The 25,057-nt window shown below is 30.5% G+C and overlaps 2 protein-coding genes and 1 pseudogene across 2 annotated transcripts; 2 read left to right on the plus strand and 1 right to left on the minus strand.

Annotated features, from left to right (window-relative positions):
* Nucleotides 1–7,112: 7,112 nt before the first annotated feature.
* Nucleotides 7,113–9,415, plus strand: LOC131618608 (pentatricopeptide repeat-containing protein At3g12770-like). Its single transcript, XM_058889794.1, has one exon. It carries the CDS (start codon nt 7,218–7,220, stop codon nt 9,096–9,098), a length of 1,881 nt encoding a protein of 626 aa, XP_058745777.1. The 5' UTR covers nt 7,113–7,217; the 3' UTR covers nt 9,099–9,415.
* Nucleotides 9,416–11,996: 2,581 nt separating this feature from the next.
* LOC131656118 (WAT1-related protein At4g08290-like) lies at nt 11,997–12,894 on the plus strand (annotated as a pseudogene).
* A 9,395-nt stretch (nt 12,895–22,289) lies between these two features.
* On the minus strand, nt 22,290–24,832 carry LOC131618619 (haloacid dehalogenase-like hydrolase domain-containing protein At2g33255). The gene is made up of 4 exons (XM_058889803.1): nt 24,357–24,832; nt 24,173–24,276; nt 23,488–23,622; nt 22,290–22,782 (listed from the first exon to the last, which is right to left on the minus strand). Exons 1-4 carry the CDS (start codon nt 24,664–24,666, stop codon nt 22,618–22,620), a joined length of 714 nt encoding a protein of 237 aa, XP_058745786.1. The 5' UTR covers nt 24,667–24,832; the 3' UTR covers nt 22,290–22,617.
* Between the last annotated feature and the right edge of the window lie 225 nt (nt 24,833–25,057).

Genomic DNA, 25,057 nt, shown 5'->3' on the forward strand with positions numbered 1-25,057 from the left:
TGATTTTGCACTCCTTCTCAGATTGGATCTGAGTGCACAATTCAAAGAACACTGAATGTGACTCATCCCTGTGTTTCAAGAACTTTACCCATGTCCAGCGGCTATAATCATCAACGATGACTAATCCATATTTCTTCCCTCTGACAGATGCTGTTTTGACTGGGCCAAACAGATCAATGTGCAAGAGTTCTAACGGCCTTGAGGTAGAAACAACATTCTTAGACTTGAATGCAGGTCTGGAGAACTTGCCCTTCTGACATGCTTCACAAAGAGCATCTGATTTGTATTTCAGATTTGGGAGTCCTCTGACCAGATTTAGTTTGTTAATCTGAGAAATCATTCTCAAACTAGCATGACCTAATCTTCTGTGCCAGACCCATTGCTCTTCAGAAATAGACATAAGACAAGTCACCTTCTGCTTCTCAAGATCAGAAAGATCAATCTTATAAATGTTGTTCTTCCTCTTGCCTGTAAATATGATTGAGCCATCCTTCTGACTTACAGCCTTGCAAGACTTTTGATTGAAGATTATATCATAACCATTGTCACTTAATTGACTTATGGACAATAAGTTATGCGTTAATCCTTCTACAAGAAGTACATTAGTTATGGAAGGAGAGTTACCAAGACTTATGGTTCCAGAGCCAATGATTTTGCCCTTCTGATCTCCTCCAAACTTGACTTCTCCACCTGGTTTAAGCACCAGGTCTTGGAATATAGACCTTCTTCCCGTCATGTGTCGCGAGCACCCAGAGTCCAGGTACCATGACATTTTGCTTTCTGTCCTCTTTGCCGCCAAGGATATCTGCAATAGGAATAATCTTTTCCTTAGGTACCCACAATTTCTTGGGTCCTTTCTTGTTAGTTCTCCTCAAGTTCTGATTGAACTTGGATTTAGCAAAATATTTAGCAGGAGGAACAGCATGATATTTCTTATTCTGAGTTCCATGATATTTCTTAGGTTGTGTCACATGCTTCTTTGTGTGTGTTATGTGAAAACTTTGTGCATGTGATGTGTGCTTAATATCATGGGAGTGGCCAAATTTAAATTGGTTATACAGAGGCTTGTATGATATTTTCATATCATCCACAGATTCAAGCTTGTATGGGATTTCACCCTCATAACCAATGCCAACTCTTTTGTTTCCAGACACAGCATATATCATAGAAGCTAGCTGACTTATGCCAATACTTCTAGATAAGAACTTCCTGAAACTTAAATCATATTCTTTCAGAATATGATTCAGACTAGGAGTGGAATTTTCTGAATCAGAAGGACATCCAACATTATTGGATAATTTTAAAACTTTTTCTTTTAATTCAGAATTTTCCAACTCAAGCTTCTTAGTTTCAAATTCAAATTGCTTTTTCAGCTTTTTGTATTTGATACTAAGATGAGCTTTTAATTCAAGAAGCTCTGTTAGACTGGAAACTAACTCTTCTCTAGATAGTTCAGAAAATACCTCTTCAGAATCTGATTCTGATGTAGATTCTGATCCATCATCTTCTGTCGCCATCAGCGCAAAGTTTGTCTGCTCTCCTTCAGAGTCTGATCCTGATTCTGACTCAGAATCATCCCATGTTGCCATAAGACCTTTCTTCTTATGAAACTTCTTCTTGGGATTCTCCTTCTGAAGTTTTGGACACTCATTCTTATAATGTCCAGGCTCATTGCACTCATAGCAGACATGCTTCTTCTTGTCAGATCTTCTGTCACCAGAAGATTCTCCTCGTTCAACTTTCTTTGAACTTCTGAAGCCTCTGAACTTCCTTTGCTTGCTCTTCCAGAGTTGGTTCACCCTTCTGGAGATCATGGACAGTTCATCTTCTTCTTCAGATTCCGATTCTTCAGGATCTTCTTCTCTAGCCTGAAAAGCGTTAGTGCATTTTTTAATATTAGATTTTAATGCAACAGACTTACCTTTCTTCTGAGGTTCATTAGCGTCAAGTTCAATCTCATGACTCCTCAGGGCACTGATCAGCTCTTCCAAAGAAACTTCATTCAGATTCTTCGCAATCTTGAATGCAGTCACCATTGGGCCCCATCTTCTGGGCAAACTTCTGATGATCTTCTTTACATGATCAGCCTTGGTGTAGCCTTTGTCAAGAACTCTCAATCCAGCAGTCAGAGTTTGAAATCTTGAAAACATCTTCTCAATGTCTTCATCATCCTCCATCTTGAAGGCTTCATACTTCTGGATTAGTGCAAGAGCTTTGGTCTCCTTGACTTGAGCATTTCCTTCATGAGTCATCTTCAAGGACTCATATATATCATGGGCCGTTTCCCTGTTAGATATCTTCTCATACTCAGCATGGGAGATAGCATTCAGCAAAACAGTCATGCATTTGTGATGATTCTTGAAATCTTTCTTTTGATCATCAGTCATTTCACTTCTCGTGAGCCTTACACCAGTAGCTTTAACAGGATGTTTGTAACCATCCAACAGAAGATCCCATAGATCAGCATCCAGACCAAGAAAGTAACTTTCCAGTTTATCTTTCCAATATTCAAAGTTTTCACCATCGAATATTGGTGGTCTAGTATAACCATTGTTACCATTGTATTGCTCAGCAGAGCCAGATGTAGATGGAGTTGGATTTGATGGATCTTCACCAGCCATCTTTCACTGAAGCGTTTTTCTCTTCCTGAATCTTTTCTAAACACGGTTAAGTGCTTGCACCTTAGAACCGGCGCTCTGATGCCAATTGAAGGATAGAAAAACACTTAGAAAGGGGGGGTTTGAATAAGTGTAGTCTAAAAACTTGAACGATAAAAACAATATGCACAGTTATCTTTATCCTGGTTCGTTGTTAACTAAACTACTCCAGTCCACCCCCACAGAGTGATTTACCTCACCTGAGGATTTAATCCACTAATCGCAACAGATTACAATGGTTTTCCACTTAGTCCGCGACTAAGTCTTCTAGAGTATCCTGATCACAACCTGATCACTCCAGGAGCAAATGCTTAGACACAAGCTAAGACTTTCTTACAGTATCCTGACCACCACGTGATCACTCTAATTACAACTGCTTAGACACAAGCTAAGACTTCCTAGAGTATCCTGATCAACACTTGATCACTCTAGTTACTTACAAATTAATGTAATCAAATAAGAGTTTTACAATGCTTCTTAAAAGCTATAATCACAACAGTGATATTTCTCTTAACGTTTAAGCTTAATCTCACTAATATATTACAACAGCAATGTAGTGAGCTTTGATGAAGATGAAGTTTCTGAGCTTTGAATTGAACAGCGTTTCAGCAAGTTAATATTCACAGAATTTGTTCAGAGTTGTTCAGAATTGGTAACCTTGCTTCTCATCAGAACTTCATATTTATAGGCGTTTGAGAAGATGACCGTTGAACGCATTTAATGCTTTGCGTGTTCCGTACAGCTTTGCATTTAATGTTTCACGCTTTTGTCAACTACCTCGAGCCTTGTTCACGATGTGTCTACTGACGTTGCCTTTAATAGCTTCCAACGTTCCTTTTGTCAGTCAGCGTAGCCTGCCACCTGTACTTTCTTCTGATCTGATGTTTGAATATAATATTTGAATATCATCAGAGTCAAACAGCTTGGTGCATAACATCTTCTTGTCTTCTGACCTTGAAGTGCTTCTGAGCGTGATACCATGAGAACTTCAGTGTTTCTGCTTCTGACCTCAAGTTCTTCTGATGCTTCCATAGACCCATGTTCTGATTCTGCCTTGACCATCTTCTGATGTCTTGCCAGACCATGTTCTGATGTTGCATGCTGAACCTTCTGAGACAAAGCTTCTGAGCGCTGATTTGTGCATACTCTTTATATATTTCCTGAAATGGAAATTGCAATGTATTAGAGTACCACATTATCTCACACAAAATTCATATCCTTGTTATCATCAAAACTAAGAATATTGATCAGAACAAATCTTGTTCTAACAACATCAAGTGTATATGTGAGAATACTTTATGCTTTCCAATCATAAGACCACAGTCTATTTTTATCATCATTCCATTGTGCTTCTGGTTTGGGTACGACAACACCATCGACAATGGTTATTGTTATTTGATTAGGACCATTGACAATGACGTTCCATACTCCCTTATCAACCGAGTTGATATGGATATGCATACAAGCTTTCCAATAACCATAGTTTTCACCAGTAAAATAGGCGCTCTATTATACACCCCTTTAGGTTCGAAAGCCATAATCTAATAAGTGTTTTTGAAGCACATAATGAACTGAAGCTCATGAAACCACTTGTTAGACGAAGGAAACTTATCTAGAGGGGGTGAATAGATCCCCAATTAAAAAATACTTGGTGAAAAATCAATTTTAAAATATTGTTTGTTATGGATAGCAGAACACACCAGGATCAACTTGTTTTATCCGAACCGTTATTGGAAAACTCATATATGCATAAAAACCAATAAGAATTACAATGATAACGAAAGACCAAAAGAGGCCATATATTTTAGCACACAACACGTTTGAATATGATTACACTAGTAATGTGTTTCCAATGAAATATATAGTAACAATAACTAAGTGGAAAATTGTCAAACACTTGATGTGCAATCAATGTTGATTAGAATTTTTCTTATGGTTTTGTTGATTTAAAGTTCAATTACAATCTTATGAATTATAATGTATTTCAACAAAAAAAAGTTTTCAAATGATGACAAGTTTATTTAATCGTATAGATTGTACAATCAACAATTTTAACAATTTGTAATTGAAATTAAATGAGAAAGATAGAGAGAGAAAGGACACAAGGATTTGTTTAGGCAAATCAGTAAACGTCCTCGCTATGGCTACATCTTCCCATAATTCCAAAGAAATTGAGATAATCAATCTTACTTTACAAAAATATTTTACAAGAGAATAGTACCAATCCAACCCTATAAATCCTATGTTTGTTGTTGATCCTAACTCTTTCTCTTCCCTTGATCTTGAGCTCGATCAAGTAACCGGATAATACCAATTGATCCTCCAGTTACCACTACTCCTTTGACATAACCACTTTCTTTGAAGCTTTCGCTCGGTTGAATCCATCTGTGAATTATCGTGACCCAGGACTCCCAAACAATCATCAGACTACCATTATTCCTTCGATAGAACCACCTTCTTCGAAACTTTCACTCCGATGAATCTCAATTACGAAGTCTTGTGCGAAACCCCCAAATTAACACCTTGATCTTGGAGGACAAACCCTAATTGGTTTTTCTAATGAAAGCCACAAAGATTCTCAACCCAATTTATAATTCAACAACCTAAATTGGACATTATCAATCTGAATCTAGATGGAACCCAACAAGAATGATTATGTGTAATTGTTGTGTATATGCATTGATTATTGAAGATGAAGAGAACTCTTTGTACGTTTATGGTTTCATATAGTTTGAAATGATGCATGTATGAGGTATTTATATGTGTGCAAGTTGGAGGCAAAGAGAAAACTAGAGGTTTAGAAAAAGAATGAAGATTTTTAGAATTTTTGCAGCATGAGTCCAACACATGTAAGTCATGTGTCAACTCATATTAACCCGCATGTGTCGACACATGTAGGTTATGAGTCGACTCACGGTGGACAGAAGCGACATGCTTTAAAAATCAATCACATCGATCACAAGCACTCCAAGCTCCAGTTTTTCCTCAATCTTCGCTTGATTCTACCCGGCTTTACCTTGTCAGAGTCTTTGACCTTGTGATAGATGCTAGAAACCCCAAAATCTCTTTAGAGAAAACGTCTTCTTTTTCTTCAATGAAACCCTCTCAAAGAAATCCAAAACTTGATTTTCTATCTTGAAAATATTCACTAAATTATTAGTATCTCTAATGAATTACTTCACAAGAAGAACTCACTTTCTCTTATAGAGGTGAGAAACATTCATATTCAACAATGGTGTTTTTGTGTTTAAGGTAAAAGATGAAGTTTCATAAATTTTCACATGAAATAAATGTTTCACTTTTGAAAAATGAATGTGTGAATGAATGATTAATTTCATAAATATTGAAAGCATGAAAAAATGGAGAAATAAAAGTTTATATATGTGTTAGAAATGAGGCCTAAAAATAGTGAAAATGGTTATTTGATTCGAGTAAAAAAAACATAAAGACTGAAACAAATCTAATGAGAGAATAAAGGGAATCAAGTAAATGAAAAACTCAAATTTTCATTAAATGATTTCAATCATGATTCAAGTTTTGTGATTCGAATCACACTCAAGCATAGTTTGAATCACATTTTCATGAATGATTTGAAAACCAAAAAGGTTTGCTCAAGGTTCAAATCAAGGCAGACTATGATTCAAATCACGTTTCTCGAAACAAAACTCTAATTTCTTAATCTTGTTCATTATTCAAATCAAGCATTATTATGATTCGGTTCATGTTTATAGAACTAAATTCTGGAAATGAAAAACCTTTATGATTCAAATAATGTTTGCTAGACATTCTTGATTTTGATCAAAATTTTCATGATTCAAATCAACTTACATTGACTTTTGATTAAAGATCTTTTTTATGCACTAAAATATTTTATGCATGAAAAATAACCATTTATGAGATATGCGAGACTGCTTATTACTCAATTACTAAACTAATAAACATAAGGAAACACCACAAAACACCCTAAAGAGATAGGGATACCTTAGCAAAAACTTCATCGACTTCATGTGAATAACTTTAAATAACCATTATTAATTGTTTCATGAATGCACTAATTGCACGCTTCTAAAATCCTCAATTGAAACAAAAGATAACTCATAATAATCTTTACAAAGAGAGGCAGTGCCCTATTTACTAAAAGATAAGTCCATATAGTTTGAAGCTCATATAGCAAGGCATCTATTATTAGAGGTTAGAGGTGTAGTGCCTTTAGGCCATATCATACGGCCATAGAGATTGATCCTCCAAGCTTCATAGTCCTTTCAATATTCATCTTTATGGCAATAGCAATTTGGTTTCCTTTCACACAAGTTTTGAAAATCTGACTAATAAGTATATCACAGAGACGTTGTTAATTTAAAGCTTGAACAAATTATTTGGTCATAGAAACCATCGTAAGTGAGTTATAAAAAAAGGTGACATGCTCTACTAGACTTTCAAATCCTAGACATTCTATCCATCAATTTCATTATTTAGATTTACAAATAATGGAAAGAGGTGAATGAAAACTCATGAAATCATATTCATTCCATCTCATAATTTTACAAATCCATAGCTCCTATGATTCTGAGAAACACATTTCCCCTAACAACCTCTCGTCATTACAGTTCCGCCACTGTGTTCCTTGCACAACAGAATCTCCTTCATCTTCTTCAGCTCAGCATCGACCTTCATTCTCACAAACTTTCCCAACAATGTCACTCTCAAATCCTCTCAAATGGCTTTTCCCAAAACGCTTTCCTTATCACCAGACTCATCTCCGCATACGCCACATCTGGAGACTTAACCCTGTCAAAACTCGTCTTTGACTCTGTTCAAACCAAGAACGTTTATCTCTGGAACTCCATCATTAATGCCCATGTCAAAAATCATCAATTTGATCAAGCCATTGCATTGTTCCGCCAAATGGGTCTTACTAGTTTGTTGCCTGATGATTACACACTTTCTACAATTTCGAAACTTTCCGGTGAAGTTAAGGACTTGGTTTTAGGGAAATTGATTCATGGGAAGAGTTTGCGGATTGGGTTTGTGTCGGATATTGTTCTTGCCAATTCTGTTATGTCGATGTATAGTAGATGTGGAGAGTTTCGTGATGCGATGAAGGTGTTTGATGAAATGCCTCAGAGGAATGTTGCTTCGTTTAATGTTATAATTTCTGGATGTGCTTCCTTGGGGAATTTTGCTTCTGCCTTACATGGTGATTTGTGGGATTTTTTTCGAAGAATGCAGTATGAAGGCTTTAAGGCGGATGCTTTTACCGTTGCTAGTCTTTTGCCTTTGTGTTCTGATAATGTTAGGAAGTTGGATTATGGGAGGGAACTTCACTGTTATCTTGTGAAGAATGAATTGGATTTGAAAGTGGTATCGGATGTTCATATCGGGTCGTCTTTGATAGATATGTATTCAAGGAGTAATAAGCTTGTTCTTAGTAGGAGAGTTTTTGACCAAATGAAAAGTAGAAACATATATGTATGGACTGCTATGATTAATGGTTGTGTACAGAATAGAGCGCCGGAGGATGCATTGATTCTTTTCCTTGAGATGCAAAGGAAGGATCGGATACAGCCCAATGAAGTATCGCTTATTAGCGTACTTCCAGCTTGTGGCTTGCTTGCTGGATTAATGGGAGGGAAACAAGTCCACGCGTTTTCAATTAAAATGGAATTGAATGATTATATTTCTCTAGGTAATGCTTTGATTGATATGTATGCCAAATGTGGGAGTTTAGATTACGCAAGACGGGTGTTTGATAATGTTTCTTATTTTAAAGATGCTATAACTTGGAGTTCGATTATCTCGGCATATGGATTACATGGCAAAGGAAGGGAAGCTGTGACTACATATTATGAAATGCTTCAACAGGGGATCAAACCAGACATGATAACAGTGGTTAGTGTTCTTTCTGCTTGTAGCAAGTCAGGATTGGTAGATGAAGGCATTAGTATATATAACTCCTTGACGACGAAGTATGAAATGAAACCAACAGTTGAAATCTGTGCTTGTGTAGTAGATATGTTAGGTCGATCGGGCCAGCTCGATCAAGCACTGGAGTTCATTAAAAAAATGCCAATGAATCCTGGTCCAAGTGTTTGGGGATCTCTTTTCACTGCCTCTGTAATACATGGGAATTCAATGACAAGAGACTTGGCTTATAGGTGCCTTTTAGAGCTAGAACCTGAAAACCCTTCAAATTATATCTCGCTTTCAAATACGTATGCCGCTTATAGAAAATGGGATGTTGTAACTGAAGTGAGAACAATGATGAAAGAGAAGGGTTTAAGAAAAGTTCCAGGTATCAGTTGGATAACTATGGGTGGTAAAACACATTCTTTCACTGTAGCTGATAAAGCACATCCTTGTTCTAGTTCAATCTATGAAATGCTTGATGACCTTGTATCAATAATGACAGATGGATGTACTGATATTGATATTCTAACTTAAATCTCCTGGAATTGGTGATAAAAATATCATCTTCTAAAGTGTCTAGTGAATACTGAAAACTGGGCAGCCATGTAGGCTGTAGCTCAGAGTATTCTGAAACTACTTGCATGGTGATCCATCGGGACTCAAAATAACACATGATAATCATAATTTGAGTGAGAAGGAAATGCAGAAAAGCTCTTGCTTGTAGCTGTCGGTGGTTTTGATGAATATGATTTACTTAATGAGGTAACTGCACTGTTGCATTGTTGAACAGGGTGAGTGCAATCCGTCCCCCCTGAGATACTGAGCAGCTGATCAATGTGCAGATGAAGGTGCTTGGATATTCACATATAGTCTGACCATCATGGAGAAGGGGATAAATTATAGGCATTGATAACTCAGAAACGGTAGGAACCAGAATCATTTCTAATTCAATTCATTTTTAATCAGGCCTCATTACTGCATAGGTGACAAAAGCAAGCTACTCATTATAATAGGAGTATAGGGATTTCGATGGAGGTCACATTCTGATTTACAACCTGATAATACGAGGGGTCTTCATTTCCAAATGTAATAACAGAATGTTGGCTGCATGTGTTAGTGGTTGTCAATTCAACTGTTAGTGCCACAGCAGGATAAAGTTCTTGTATTATTAATTTTTTTAATTTAGATTCTTAGCTTGAATGCTCTCTTGCATAGTTTGTCATTACTATCAAAATGAATCATAGTTTTATTAAAATAAATACAGGAGGAAGTAGCAGTTAGGAAGAATAGTATAGATATGAATATTTGTATTCTTGATTGAGGACTTGGTCTTTCTATTTATTATTCATTTGCTTAGATAAGCGTATACATCTTTTTCACTGTTTTATTGATTCTGATATTCTACAGAGAAGATTAAGCTATGCAGTGTTGCTAGTTAATGTGTTTCTTCTATTACTGATTTAGTTTTTACACAACTTCTGTTATTTAGGTAATGCAAATTTCTATTTTCAGCTTATCACAAGTTAAAGAGAAGAAGGATGTCAAACATTCCAAGATTAACAGACTATATTGAAATCTAGAGAGACACATTTGTACAACACCATAAAATAATTTTGAAGTCAATTAATGTTGAATATGACTAAGACACAAAAGAGGGGCGGGAGGTAAGGGGCAACCTTCACCCCTTTACCTCTGCGGCTCGACCATTGTGTTTGTTATAGGGATGTGATTGGGGTGTAGTGGTAACAACTTTTGTATAGGGGTGGGAATAGGCTGGGCCGAGTTATACTTTGCCAAGTTTGAGTCTGACCTGTTAAAAATTTAAAAGCCTAAGTCTGGCCTGTGGCCTATCAAAGGTTTATTTTTAAGCTTAAGTCTGGCCTTTTCGAAAGGCCTTTTTGACCTAAGAGCCTACTTAAAAGCCTATTTTGTTTGAGCATTTGTAAATAAAAAATTTAACTAATATTTAAATAGACTAACAAATTAAAAGATCAACAAGACGAAATGCTTATTTGCGTTGACTTATTCAAGTTTACATATTAATACAAAATTTTTGATACTATTTGTTTGAGAGAACCTAAGAAAGCAATTTATGACATTGTTCAATGACTAAGTTTGATTTTTATATTTTAATTCAAAGTATGAATACAATATTATAATAAATAAATTATTCATATATATATATATATATATATATATATATATATATATGCCAGCCTACTAGGTTTTTTGTTTGGCATGTGGCCTAACCTTTTTAACTAAATAGGCTTTTAAAAAAGTCTAAACATTTTGTATTTGAAAAAAAAGTCTGACCTGACCTGAACCTGTGTAGGCTAGACCGTAGACCCCTATTAGTCTGTCTGACTTATTCCCACCACTACTTTTGCGTTATATCTATTTTAATATATAAAAATGAATTACCACCAAATTGCCTTAATTACCCTAATCACAAACAATTAAACATGGTTTTGCATACCCCTGAGCGTCATTTTACATCTAATCATGATTACATTCCAACAGTTTATTTAATGCAAAACTTCTGTATTGGAATATGAAAAAACCTGCACCGGTAAACTCGAAGAATTGGTCAAAGGTAAACAATATCCTAATGAAAATCAATTTAAGATAGTTTTACATACCCCTAAAAGTAATTACACACCTAGACCTATTTAATTGCAGCAGCCTAATTAATTTAAATCTTTTATTGGAATATGAAAAACGTTGCAACACGTTTTAGTCTGCTCAATGCATTGGAACCTCCAGTTTTGAAAAACCCTAAACCCATTCAATTTCTTTCCTCCATCTATAAAGTCATACTCTTCAAGGAACATGCCATCAATATTCTTCATTTTATTCTGTTCACTTCTGAGGTTTATTTTCTTCCTTCCCCCCCCCCCCATTTTCCCGTCTTCCTCTCTTTCAATCAATACCATCTTCCTCCATCTTGAATTCTATTCTTTCGTTTTCTATCCATTTTATAACATCTTCCTGCATTTTTCATTAATATAACCCGAAATACATTAATCTTTTAACCATTCCATTAATAATCGTTTTTCATCCATCCAATAGTGAATCTGTGTGGCATTAACATGGCTTCGATTTCAAAGTCCAAAAGAGAAGATTTTTTATTTCTTATATTCGCAAATGGATTTTGATTTTATGATTAAAAATTTCAAAAATAGATTTCAAAATTATGGATTTAGACTCTATGAATTATTTCCTTTTCAATTTTGTTAATCAATATTGCTTCAGAATCGTTTCAATATGATTTGCAGATTTGCAATTCTGTAAATGACAAAGACAAAGAAATTTTGAAAAAGTGAAAAGTGAAGTCTTGACGGTGGGCCTATGAGAAATTGAAATAAAAATGTTTGCAAATATGGTCAATGATATTGACTATGGGAAAACTGATAGATCTCTCAAGTTATAGCTATGGTTAGATTTCTATTAGTATTGTTTTTCCATCATGTCTATTTTTTTCAATATTCTTATTCTTCTATTTGTGATTCTTTGGTTTTTTATGGATTTTTTAGGGTTTCTTCTAAAGTTCCTCATGTTGAGATCATAAATGAAGAACATGTAACATTAGCTCCATTTGCATTTTATTTAGAAAGGTCTCTTCAACCTCTTTCATTCATTCATTATTTTTACTATTTCCACTAACAAACATTTTAATTATGATGTTCTGAAAAATTTGTTTTGTTTTTTTTTTTCTTTTAGGAAAATTAGACTGAGGATGAGTCTCTGTATATTTTCAGAGATTATGTTACTGGCTTTCTTCGAGTAATCATTCTTATATATTCTTACTCTTTATAGTTTATAATATATGAATTTCAATCTTGATTTTTCTGTAGTAACTTAATTAACTAAATTATATTATATTACATTTATAGAATAATTATTGATCAATGTTTTGCTCTGTTGAGGATGAAATTAACGTCTGTTTCGTTCCTTTCAGCTCTGATTAACTATGTGCCTTCTATTACTTTTCTGTTTGCAGTCATTTTAAAGTAACCAATTTAATAGGTATACATCATCATAGTTCTAAATTATTTTTGAATAAAATATTTTTTGGTAAATTAATTAACTAATTGTTTATAATGTGCAGGTTGGAGCACATGAAGATAAAAGAGGTAGCATGTTAAGCCAAAATGATTGGTACTGCAACGCAATAACATTTGCAGGAACATTGCTGATGGCTCTGTATAAAGGTCATGTAGTTAGTGTTGGGAAGTCGTCCATTATTCATGCTACAAGCCAGCCTGAGATTGTGAATGATTCCAATAATAACCGGTGGATCATAGGAACCTGTGTCCTCCTCATTGAATGATTCCAATAATGAGAGAAAAATGATTTTTTTTACTGTTTTGTTTAGACTTAAATATAAGGAAAATGAAGTCTTTATGCTGAGAAATCTGGAGGAATTTGATTTTTGTTAAATGTTGACAGAAAAATCAGTGTTGTACTCAAATGTTGATAATTTTAGAAATTAAGGTGTTTGATTTTGGAAGTATACTTAATTCCCATTAAATTTAAAATTGTTGATTTCACCGATAGATATCTGAATACCTTAAATATTTTGTTTGGTAAGTTGGTGATTGATGTTGTTACCGTGAGAATTTTGTTATCTTTTTTTCTCACATATTTACTTTTCTTTATTTGTTTGTTTGATTTTGTTGTTGTGTTGAATTTACTCAAGTCTTTGTGAACTGAGTTTGGATCCAGTAATATATCTGATATCACCACAAAATATTCCACTTCTCTATTATTTTTTCTACTATTAAACTTTATAATTACTATTGTGGTACCAGATGTTTTGCAGTATCAAAATTTTGAATAATACAGTCACACTAATATGCTCATAAATGGCAAAAAAAAATAACGGCACAATTGTTAGTTTTATGTTACAGATGTTTTATGTTTCTGATAAAAGTATTGAATCATTGTGATTGCTGCAGTGCATGCCAATCTGCTTTGCAAGGAAAGCGTGATCGTTCTTATTACAAGTTATCCATCATTATTCCAGCCTATAGGAATTAATACAGATATATGATTCTATGCATAGCCAACACAGATTCACATTATTATGCCGATTTTCAATGGCCTGTTAATAGTGGTGGAGCCTATACGAATTAATGCAGATGGCTTTTTAAATCTTTTGCAAGTTGAAGGCTATTTTTGATAGACTTATAAATAAGTAAATAATTGATACTATACCCTACCATTTTGATGTTTTTTTTATTACATAATTGAGTATAATTATTCTATTGTTTTAAGGGATTTTTTGATTACCCTTAAACGTAATTAGAATTTCTAAACGTACATTTTTCTACACGTAGATTTTATGAAAGGATTGTAGTAATATTTTTTTAACCTTAATATTAAAGACTCATTATTATAATAAAAATATATAATGGGTGGATATGGGATAATGGGAAATGAGTCTCTGTAAAATAATTATTCTATTAATGGGATGTAGTAATATTTTTTTAACCATCTATTAATTTGATTTATTTGTGATATTCTTTTAAAAAAAATAATATATTAACTTCCATTACAAACACTATTAAAATATAATTAATATTATTAAAATTGTATTTTACCAAAATATTTTAATATTATATTTTACGGTTTATATTATACACGTATGATTTTAATAAAGTGAGATAAGAGTCAAAATACATTGAATTTTAAATTTATCATAATATATTAGTTAAGCTGAATCCGTTAGATAAGTTAACATATATAGATTGTTGTATAAATATTCATAGTGAAAAACTAAAGGACCAAATAGAGGTAGGTTTTAGTTGTAGGTAGTAATAATTAAACATCATTTTTATTTAGAGAGTTTAAAGAAAATGTCATTGAGAATATGTAGTTTTAGGTGAGTAATAATTAGTTGTCTTTTTTAACATTTGCAAATATACAGTACCTTGACATAATTCAAATTTAAAGGGAGGAATAAGTATAAAATAGTTTTAAATAAACATACAAAAAAAAGATTTTGTATAGAATTAAAAATTAAAAATTAAATGCATATAAAATCTTTCAATACGCATTATTGTATCTTCCACCTTGAAAATAGTTGAGATTAATTCTAATTTATATTCATTCCTTTAATATCCATAAAAAAATTGATGAAATTAATTATAATTTATATTCATTCCATTAAATATATCAAATACAAAGAAAGAGTTGGTATTGACCATTTTTCTATGAAACACACAATTGTTATTCTTTGTATATTTTATAGTAGATTTATTAACTATTTTTAATTGTATATTCATGTATGAGAATGTGAATATCGTATGTCCATCATTCAATTAATATTATTATTATTATTAATGAAATATATTTTAAAAAAATCAAAATCAAAGGGAAGAAATTTAAAATGGAAATTCTATCGTGAGTGGATCATCTAAAATTTAAATTTATATTTAATATATAATAATAATTCCTAATTAATAGGTTCCAAAACACAATTATTACCAATACAATAAATATTCGCCTATTTAGTATCTATTTTATTGTAAATTAGTCTCAATATATATTTCAACCTTTAAAAATGGAAAGTGTTGGTCTAAAAATAATAATTTATCTTCTAATAATACAAGATTATGAAGAAATTTATAACTTATTTTTTATTTGATAAATATTCTATTTTTGCTATTGGATTTGCAATTTGAAATAGATATTTTTTTTGTTTTTATTCCATTACATTATAATTTTATAGGCAACAATAATTTGCTTCTATAAAAAATTGTTTCAATCAATTAAGTATGATTTCTTTTATAAATTTTTTAAATAAAAATATCATATACCTGATAAAAAATGATATATATTATTATTACATGATACAAATAAAAATAAAATTGACATGAAAAAATGTTAGCATTTATTTATGATAAGATGTTAACATTTATTCTAAAAGTTGATACATATATTTGTTTTTATTAAAAAACATGAGAAAATTATGATTGATGAATAAACAATTTTTTTTATGAAAGACACAAATTTATTTATTTTTTATATTTAAAACAAAAGGGCAAGATATCAACTATTATATATTTATTTACTATTTATAAAAATATTATATATAAGTAGTGTACATCCTCATATTTAATTCTTAAAATAAAAACTTTTAATATATTTAATTGAAAAAAAATTGGTACATGAATTTCACGGGAGAGTTTAAAATTGGGATTGCAATTTTCTCACACAAAATTTTAAAAGAAGGATAAGATTTCACGGGAGAGTTTGACTACGATTCTCTCCTATAAAAATTTTACCAAAAATAAAGTGTCTTCGGTTCGGAGGACCATCTTAAATACCAATAAATTAAATATATGATTCACTGAAGTTCAATGGAGAGTTAAAAAAGGATTAGGATTTGATTTAATTCATAAATTAAATATGATTTTTCAATTTATTTATTTCAATCTACATAAAAAATTAACCACACACAAATAATTATAAAATGCATTAAATATACTTTCTTTGTTTTTCATGAAAAACACAATTTTAGTGGTAATATGAATTCATCTTTAATTTTTCCTAACCATCATTAATTATAGTTCCAAATGATAACGAATAAAATATGTAGTATAAATTAGACAAGCATACTGTATATATAAACTTCAAATTAAATTATTACCATTTTTATTATGTGAGTCGCACGTGAAAAAAGAAGAGTCACAAACACCGCTTTTGAACCACAGTCCTTTCTAATTTCTTCCGCACAATGTTATTTATTACTTTAAATGTTAATCATATTTAATCATATTTGACCTAAAGTCTTTTCCCAAACCCTATTATACTTCCAACAATTTTTCTCGGTTAAAGAAATTAACATATTGGAAACCGAAAATTAGCCTTTTGAATTCTCACTCTATTCATTCATCAAATTTTTGTTTCAATTTATAGTAGATTTATGATTCACACCAACCTCTATGTTTGGTTTACTTGCCTTTTATTTATTAATGTATTTTTTTTAGTGACAAAGAGTAAAAAATTTGACTACATCAAGGACATTAACAAAAAAAAATGTGGAGATGGTTCGATGGGAGAACAGTCTCATTTTTCATTAAATTTTCATAATAATCAACATTAAGAGCTTATTAATAACAATTATACATTAATCAACCTAATAAAAATATTATATTTAGTTTACAGTCCAAAATTATTAATCATAGAAATAATAATATTTTTAAAATTAATATATAATAATAATAATATCTCTAAGGCTATGTTTGGGAGTTTGGAGGGGAAGGGAGGGGAGGGCTTTGAAAAATAAGAAGAATTGGGTGAAAAGGATAAAAGGATTTTGGGTAGGAGGGTTTTGGAGGATTTGAGTTTATTCATAACACCAAAAACCCCATAAAATGGGGGAACTCAAAAATTGTATTGAAGGAGGGTTTTGGAGGGTTTTGAAGGGCTTACATAAATTTTCCAAATATCTTTTAAGTTGTTATAGTATTTTGAAAATTAAAAATTTAGTAATGATAATGACTCTTTTATCATTCTAAACAAAATCATTTTTTAAAAAATGTCAAATATTTTTCTATATTTTTTTTAAAATTTTGTTTTTGGAAGCCTTCCCCTCCCCTCCCTTCCAAACTCCCAAACATAGCCTAAAAGTTATTTATGGCTAAAAAAATTCACACGATCAACTTTTTTTTTTGTTTTCCAATCCTAATTTATTTAATAAAATATTAAATAGTTTTATTTTATTTTATCGCAATCCTTTGTCATTGATTAAACTTAAACTGAACCTGTTAGACAAAAAAATAGATTGATCTGATATATTGATCCCCAATAGAGGTAGATTTTAGTTGTAGTAGGTTTTAGTTGTAGGTGGTAATAATTAATAGTCTTTTTTAATTAGAAGTTTGAAGAAAATATCATTGGGAATATGTAGTTTTAGGTGATAATAATTAGTGTTCTTTTTTAACATTTGCAATTATTAATATTTTTTAAGAAATAATTGATCTACTATTATAATAACTACTATCATAATAAGAAAATCGATGTCTACCAAAATTAATTTCATGTCCAATTTTAAACAAATATTTTAATCCGATTTTCATGCCTTCAATTGTCGTTTTTCATCATCAACTCATATTAGCATGCCTTATGTCTTTAATATTTGACAATATCTAAAAACAATCCTTATTTCTTTTACATGCTACAAGTTTTCCAATCAATTCAAGTATCTAAAAGTAATCATTACGGTTAATTAATCATAAAAAAGTGAAATTCATATAACTCTCTACCTTCAATACAATATCAACAAATATATAGTACCTTGACATAATTCAAATTCAAATAGAGGAATCAGTATAAAATAATTGTAAATAAACATACAAAAAAGATTTTGTATAGAATTAAAAATTAAAAATTAAACGCATATAACACCTTTCAATACGCATTATTGTATCTTTCCCATTGAAAATAGTTGACATTAATTCTAATTTATATTCATTTCTTTAATATCTATAAAAAAAATATTTGACATTAATTCTAATTTATATTCATTTCATTAAATATATCAAATATAAAGAAAAAGTTGGTATATAAATCTTTTTCTGTCAAGATTATAAATAAAATTATAAGTTATTTTTTATTTAATAACTTATTTATTTTTGTTATTGGATATGCAATTTGAATTAAATATTTTTGCTGTTTTTATTCCATTACATTAGTATTTTTGATTCGGTATGAGTACCTAACACAGATATGAGAAATTAACGACATATATGTGATAAGTAACATTAATATTAATAATATACATCTTTTGTACAAATTTTTCTTTGGTAAATCAAATTAAATATATATTTAAAGTTAAATCTCATAATGTGTTGCATTGAATTATAATATGTCATTTCATTATTTTTTGTTTCTTGACTTATAAAAAGGCAATTTTTTTTTTGCAATTTTTTATTTTGATAATTTAAATTTGCAATTTGAATCATGCTCATAAAAAGGCAGGTAGACATACTAGGGGTGTGAGTCCATAAAAATTGTTGATAATGTGCGTCTACGGAAAAAAAAGGCGGGTAGACATATTAGGGGTGGGAGCCCATAAAAATTGTTGATAATGATAGTACATAATAACTACATTATCTCAATTTTTATTTATTTTTTTACTTTTTATCAAGAACTATATTTTTTCAGAGTTAAAATTGTAATCAACAATAATAATTAATTATCTCTAATATTATTTTAATTTTTATCCAACATAAATATCATCATTGAAAACAACTACAAATTGATAAATTAAATTAATATTGATATGATAATCATCATTGAAGAAATTATTTCGCTTAATTAATATATGTTTTAATATAATTCTTTAACCATAACTATATTATATTTATTTAATATTTATACCGACTTTACGTGACCCGTGCGGGCGCACGGGTCCTTTACTAGTTTGAATTGTAGTAACATATACACACTATATCTTATTTCATTTAAGTAATAATATGAAATTACTGATTTTTTTTAGTTCGAACATAAGCACATTTAGTCGAAATGCGTGAATAAAAATTGCATTTTATTTCTTCTTCAGACAAGTAATTTTTTTTATATGATTATTTAATATAATTAAGTTTATATAATTATTTTTTCTTTTACAATTAACTAATTCATTTTAAATTATGTATATTAATATATTTTATATTGTATCAAATAACATTTTTATTTTACGGGACACTATCAGCACAATACTTGTTTTATTTTAATCAACAATTATATTAATTTAAAAGATAAAATCCTTATTTATAAATTGATTTGTCTGATCGTAAATGATAATCACTTTATTAACAATAGAAATTGATTTGTCTAATTGTAAATGATATTTATTTTATTTACAATAGAAATTAATTTGTCTTGTTGTAAATGATAATCACTTTATTAACGATATAAATTAATTTGTCTAGTTGTAAATGATAGTCACTTTATTAACGATAGAAATTGATTTGTCTGATTATAAATAATAGTTACTTTACTAACAATAGAAATTGATTTTTCTAGTTGTAAATGATAGTCACTTTATTACATAAATTGATTGTAAAGTAAAATCATTTAACAAAGGGACTTGAGTTTGAGACCTTGTAGGTAAAAATTTATGTACAAAATTTGTTAATATTAGTAGAAATTACGGAAATTATTTGTCATGAATGTACATTGGTCTAGTGGTAAAGACACAAATATGTCTTTTAAAGACCCTGGGTCGGGTCTAATTTTTTGTGAGAGATTAATTTGCCTTGTGTAATATTTGTGAGGGATCAAAATGGGTCTTGATTCTAAATATTTTTTTCTTTAATCTCACAGGTTTGTTTTTCCTCTTATATAATCATTGTCCATTTTAAATTAATAGTTAATTTTAAGTCTAAATACATATTTAAGTAAATTTCATATTGTATCAAATAAATTTATTATGCACCCCTACGACAATTTTGCTAATGAAATGAAATATAATGATAAAATAATTAAAATTTATTATTATATCTTCTAAAATAGTAGAATGAAACATAATAGAATTTGGATCAGGTTGATGTGCATAAGGTATATCATCTTTATGCACGGTGCATAAGTCTCGTACGAATAATAGTTAAATTGTTCCGAGTAATATTTTAGCTAGAAACGAGTAATAATATCATAATTCATGAATAATATATGCATTATTTGTACACATCTATTAATTATGAGTAATTATTAATTGTGAGTAATGAGTACACTATTATGAATAATATTTACACAATTTTGAGTAATATCGAATTTTAACTATTTTGAGTAATATATTTATTGTTCTGAGTAATATTTATACTATTTTGAGTACTCTGTATATTATTTTGAGTAATATAAACAATATTTGAGGATTTATGCACCGTGCACAGGGATATACCTTATGCACATCAACACATCCCATTGAATTTATTCAATCTTCTAATTTTAAGTCCATCCAATTTAATATATCCTAATAATAAATTTTGTTTAATATTAAAAAAAAAGATGACGCAGTGATATGATACTGTCAATCAATCACAACCATGTATCCAATTAAACCACTCTTTTATTTTAATTTTTTTTAATGACATGCCAGAGTGATGATTTTTTATTGGATGACAGTGTAAAACTATTTTACACTGTCACTAAATATCCATTAAATCTATATTCAAACCATAAAATAAAGAAAATGGGTGATGCACTTTTTACACCGTCAACCAATCACCATCATTTATCCAATTAAATTACTCTATTTATTTAAAAAAAAAGTTTAATGACATAGAAGATTGATGATTTTCTATTGGATGATAATGTAAAACTATTTTACATTATCAATACACTACTTTTTAACTCTAAATTAAAATAATTAATTCATTTTTGTTTCATCGATCCAAACCAAGTTCGGCCCTGTGCATGTGACAGGACCTCACAACTGTTGAGGCCTCAATTATATATATATATATATATATATATATATATATATATATATATATATATATATATATATATATATATATATATATATATATATATATATATATATATATATATATATATATATATAGTTTGACATAGTGATAGTCCAACAACAAGTATCTAGTAAGCATTACGTTTATCTTAATTGACTTTCTTTTTGTAAAATATCCTTGTCATAAAATATTACCACTTTAATCAATTGTAAAGATAAACATTACATTGATACGTGCTTCAAGTGGAATATACACAATTATAAAAATATTATTTTTTAATGTATTATTGTTTTTTATTATAGAATAACATAGTAAATTAGTTTATTTTTAATTAAATAGTTATGATTAAATTGATAATAAATTAAAAATTAAATTTTTAAATACTTGTTTTGATCTAATTTAATATAGTGTTTATAATATTTTATATTTTTTTCTTACTAATTAAATCTTTTTGATAGCTCCTAATAAAATCTTTAAGTATATTTTCATGTCTTTCTTATTAATTTATAATATTTCATGCGTAGCTCCTCCTATGTATTTTCTAAAGAAAAACATTAATATATATTTTGTATTAAATAGTTATATTTGTAAATTGTACATACAGATTATTTAAGTTGGTTTAGCATGTTGTATCTAAATTTTGATGATTTTATTAATACAAAAATATTTTTAAAATTTGAATTTGTAAATGTTTAAATTTTTTTGTATAATTTGAATTGAAACATAATTACAATGATTTAAATTTGTAAATGATCTAGAAAAAAAATCATAACTAGAAAAATTATACCAAAAAAAATACGTGAATCAAATTTATATGAAATAAATTTTTACAAATAAATTTTTAAATAAAATTTTTAAAATTTAAATTTTATTTATAATTAAATATATAATAATTTTGTTATTAAGGGCCTATTTTAAAAATTAGAATCGGATTTCTAAATTGTTTGGGCCGGCCCTGATCCAAACTAGTAACAATCGGAAAAAGAAAAACCAGACTAGTATGATGATATCTCTTATTTTACCAACCTTTCTCCTCTATCAATTGATGCTAATTATTGTCATTTTTATTCCTTGATTTATCCGATGAAAAATGCAAAACGAATGAGGGATCCTCCTTACTACGCACTTCAAATTTTGTGAACCAGTTTCATTTGTTGTAGAAGATGTTGATGATCCACTTGGCAGAGTGAGTAGTTACAAAAGATGTTGATGATCCACTTGGCAGAGTGAGTAGTTACAAAAGATGTAGATCAAATTGCGATGAGAATCAATTTCTTCTCTACTAGCATCACTTACAATTCAGAAGACATTAATTTTGGGAAGTTGCCACAATTTTGTGGCATTGATGCCCTTCTTAAGAAGTCTATGAAACTTGGCACTAACTGTCCAAGATATATTACAACAATATTATAAAAAATCTCACCTATGAAATGCTCCAACTAAAAATTTTCTCAGATTTTTTTTCATGACCTTACATGAGATGAGGAATAAAACTACCCCCAAATGTATATGTCACCTCCTCCAGAATCTTATATAACAAACCACAAAGTGAATGCTGCGTACAATACTCGGCATCATGGTGACAACTCAAAGTTTCTCTCCAGAATCGAGTAAACTTCAGCAAGAGAAGTTACCTTAAAATCTGGTTTGAAATCAAAATTAGCAAACTCGGGAGAATCATATTTTCCAGTTTGATCAAGCAAACACGTGTGTGCTCCTGCTCGCCCTCCACAAACCACCTGCAAAATGGTATAAAAAACAAGCAACGTCTATTAAGTAACCATCCAATTTTTAAGTACATTTGAAGTTGCCCTGTGCATGCCACTTATTTGTGAAGAACTGTTATCCATATGGCAAATCAAATGCCATTATTAGAAGTGGCATAAAATTGATATGGACAAAGTGATGCAAAAAACCACAATGCATAGTGAAAGGACTGAGTCATAGGGTTCATCTATTATAAGCAATCACACTATATGTTTGCAGAGTGATGATTAAATTTGTGCACTAACTAAATGTTTTCACAACAAAATTCAGAAAGGATAGAACGTAACATGCTATTTTGAAATTTTCATGTAAAGTTTGTTATGCAATGCTGGGTGTGTTTGAAATAGTTTTTGTTTTTAGTTTTTAAAAACTGAAAAGTAAAAATCAAAACACAATTTAGCCATTTCAGTTTTTTGCTTTTAAAAACTGAAAAATTGTGAAGAGTTTTTAAAAACACATTTGTAAAATATTATATTCAAACAAGTTTTTAGTTTTTAATTTTTCAAAAACTAAAGTAGAGTTTTTGAAAAGCCTTTCAAACAGGCCCTTACTGTTCTGTATTTCTTCCTATGATTTTGGCATTTTGCAACTGTTTATTTGTAATCAAAGGGGAACAAGATTGTTTCTATATAAATGAAGATCCAATCAAGTTAGCTAGCAGAGAATAAACAACTTACATCATCTTTAAGGCTATCCCCAACCATTATTACTTCATTAGGTTGAACATCCCAAAGAGAACAAATATGCAGTAATGGAGCTGGATCGGGTTTAAAAGGCCGAAACTCCCTGCTTAATGCTGGAGAAAATGTAATCTGCAGCAAAGAGACGTAACATATAGTGAAAGAGATCGAGACTTATAAAAGGCCAAATTTCCCTGCTTAATTCCTGTTTGGATAAACAACTTATTTGCAGCATATAGCATAAGTGCTTATCAAAATAAGTGCTTACGAATAAGCTCGCATAAGTTATTTCTATAAAAAAAGATAAAAATAAATTTAAATTCTTTTTATATATGTTATAAGTTGTCTTCATCAGTTATCTTGAAGAATTTATAAAAATAAGTTCAAAAAAATTTATAAAAATAGTCATAAGTTGTCACAAACAGTGTCACAAAACTTATGGCATAGATAAGCTCAAATAAGCGCATCCAAACAAATCAGTGTTTATCACTTAGGCATAAGTCATTTCCATGACAAGATATAAAATATAGTCAAATTCCTTTATAAGACCTAAATTGTTTTCATAAATTATCCTGAAGAGCTTAAGAAAATAAGCCAAAAACAGCTTATGAACCCTAACATGAAACATGCAATTCAACAGAAAAATATAAATTGAATCCAACTCTGAATTCATGCAACTTACCCCAAACCGTTGGTGGAACAAATCAACAGCAGACTTCATATTCCGCGTGATCAATCCCCTTCTCATTCTCTTCGAATCAAGAACGTTACAAAGTTCAGCAGCACCTGCATGATAATCAAATCAACTAACCAATTGATAAAACACGCAAACGAAGAAGAGAATTGAAAATGCAATTAGGTACTACCGGGCATGATTTGGAGCTTATCCAGAGCGTCTTGTTCGAAACGGGCGATGGTATCATAGGCTTGGCGTTGCTGATGCGAAGGCCAGTCGCCGATGAGGTTCAGGATGTCGATTCCGGCGGGGTTTGAGGCTTTGATGCGGTGATACTCGTCGTCGCCGAGGACGGCTTTGTACATGGAGATGAAATCGATGACGGGGACGGTGAGTGTGCCGTCCATGTCGAAAACGACACCTCTGAGGCGCGTTTTGGTGGCGGAGTGTGACATTCGGGGAAAGAGGAGGAAAGCCTTGGCGGAAGAGAGCAATGGCATCTATCTGGTATCTAAGTAGAGTAGAGTAGAATGGTTGGATAATGAGAATATTTTGTTGTTATTATTTGTGATTTTTTGGGTGGATGGGTGGTGAATGGTGATGCCAATTGCCAAATTTCTGGTTTTGGTGTCCTCAACATTTTTTATTTACTTTTACAATTGTTTCTTATTGTTCTTCCTACAATGTCATTTTCTGCCATCGTCATTACACCTAATCTACTCCATTATATAAACTTTAGAAAGCAAATATACTTGCTAAAATAAAAGGGAGAAGTCATACAATTAATTTCCCTAAAAAAGTGCTTTAATTATCCAATAGAAAAAATTCTAAGCCATGTCACTTTTACGGTGGAGGTAACTTTACTTGTGGATTCACTTTAAAAAAATAAAA

The sequence above is a fragment of the Vicia villosa genome, linkage group LG1, assembly GCF_029867415.1.
Source record: "Vicia villosa cultivar HV-30 ecotype Madison, WI linkage group LG1, Vvil1.0, whole genome shotgun sequence".
NCBI classification, from domain to species: domain Eukaryota; kingdom Viridiplantae; phylum Streptophyta; class Magnoliopsida; order Fabales; family Fabaceae; genus Vicia; species Vicia villosa.

Bases quoted from the DNA above. Each gene is read 5' to 3' on its own strand.
- LOC131618608 (XM_058889794.1), top strand. From the start codon at position 7,218: ATGATTCTGAGAAACACATTTCCCCTAACAACCTCTCGTCATTACAGT.
- LOC131618619 (XM_058889803.1), bottom strand. From the start codon at position 24,666: ATGCCATTGCTCTCTTCCGCCAAGGCTTTCCTCCTCTTTCCCCGAATG. The intron at 24,277-24,356 runs GTAGTACCTAAT...ATTATCATGCAG, and splicing joins TAAGCTCCAAATCATGCCCG to GTGCTGCTGAACTTTGTAAC. The intron at 23,623-24,172 runs GTAAGTTGCATG...TCTTTGCTGCAG, and splicing joins TGTTCCACCAACGGTTTGGG to ATTACATTTTCTCCAGCATT.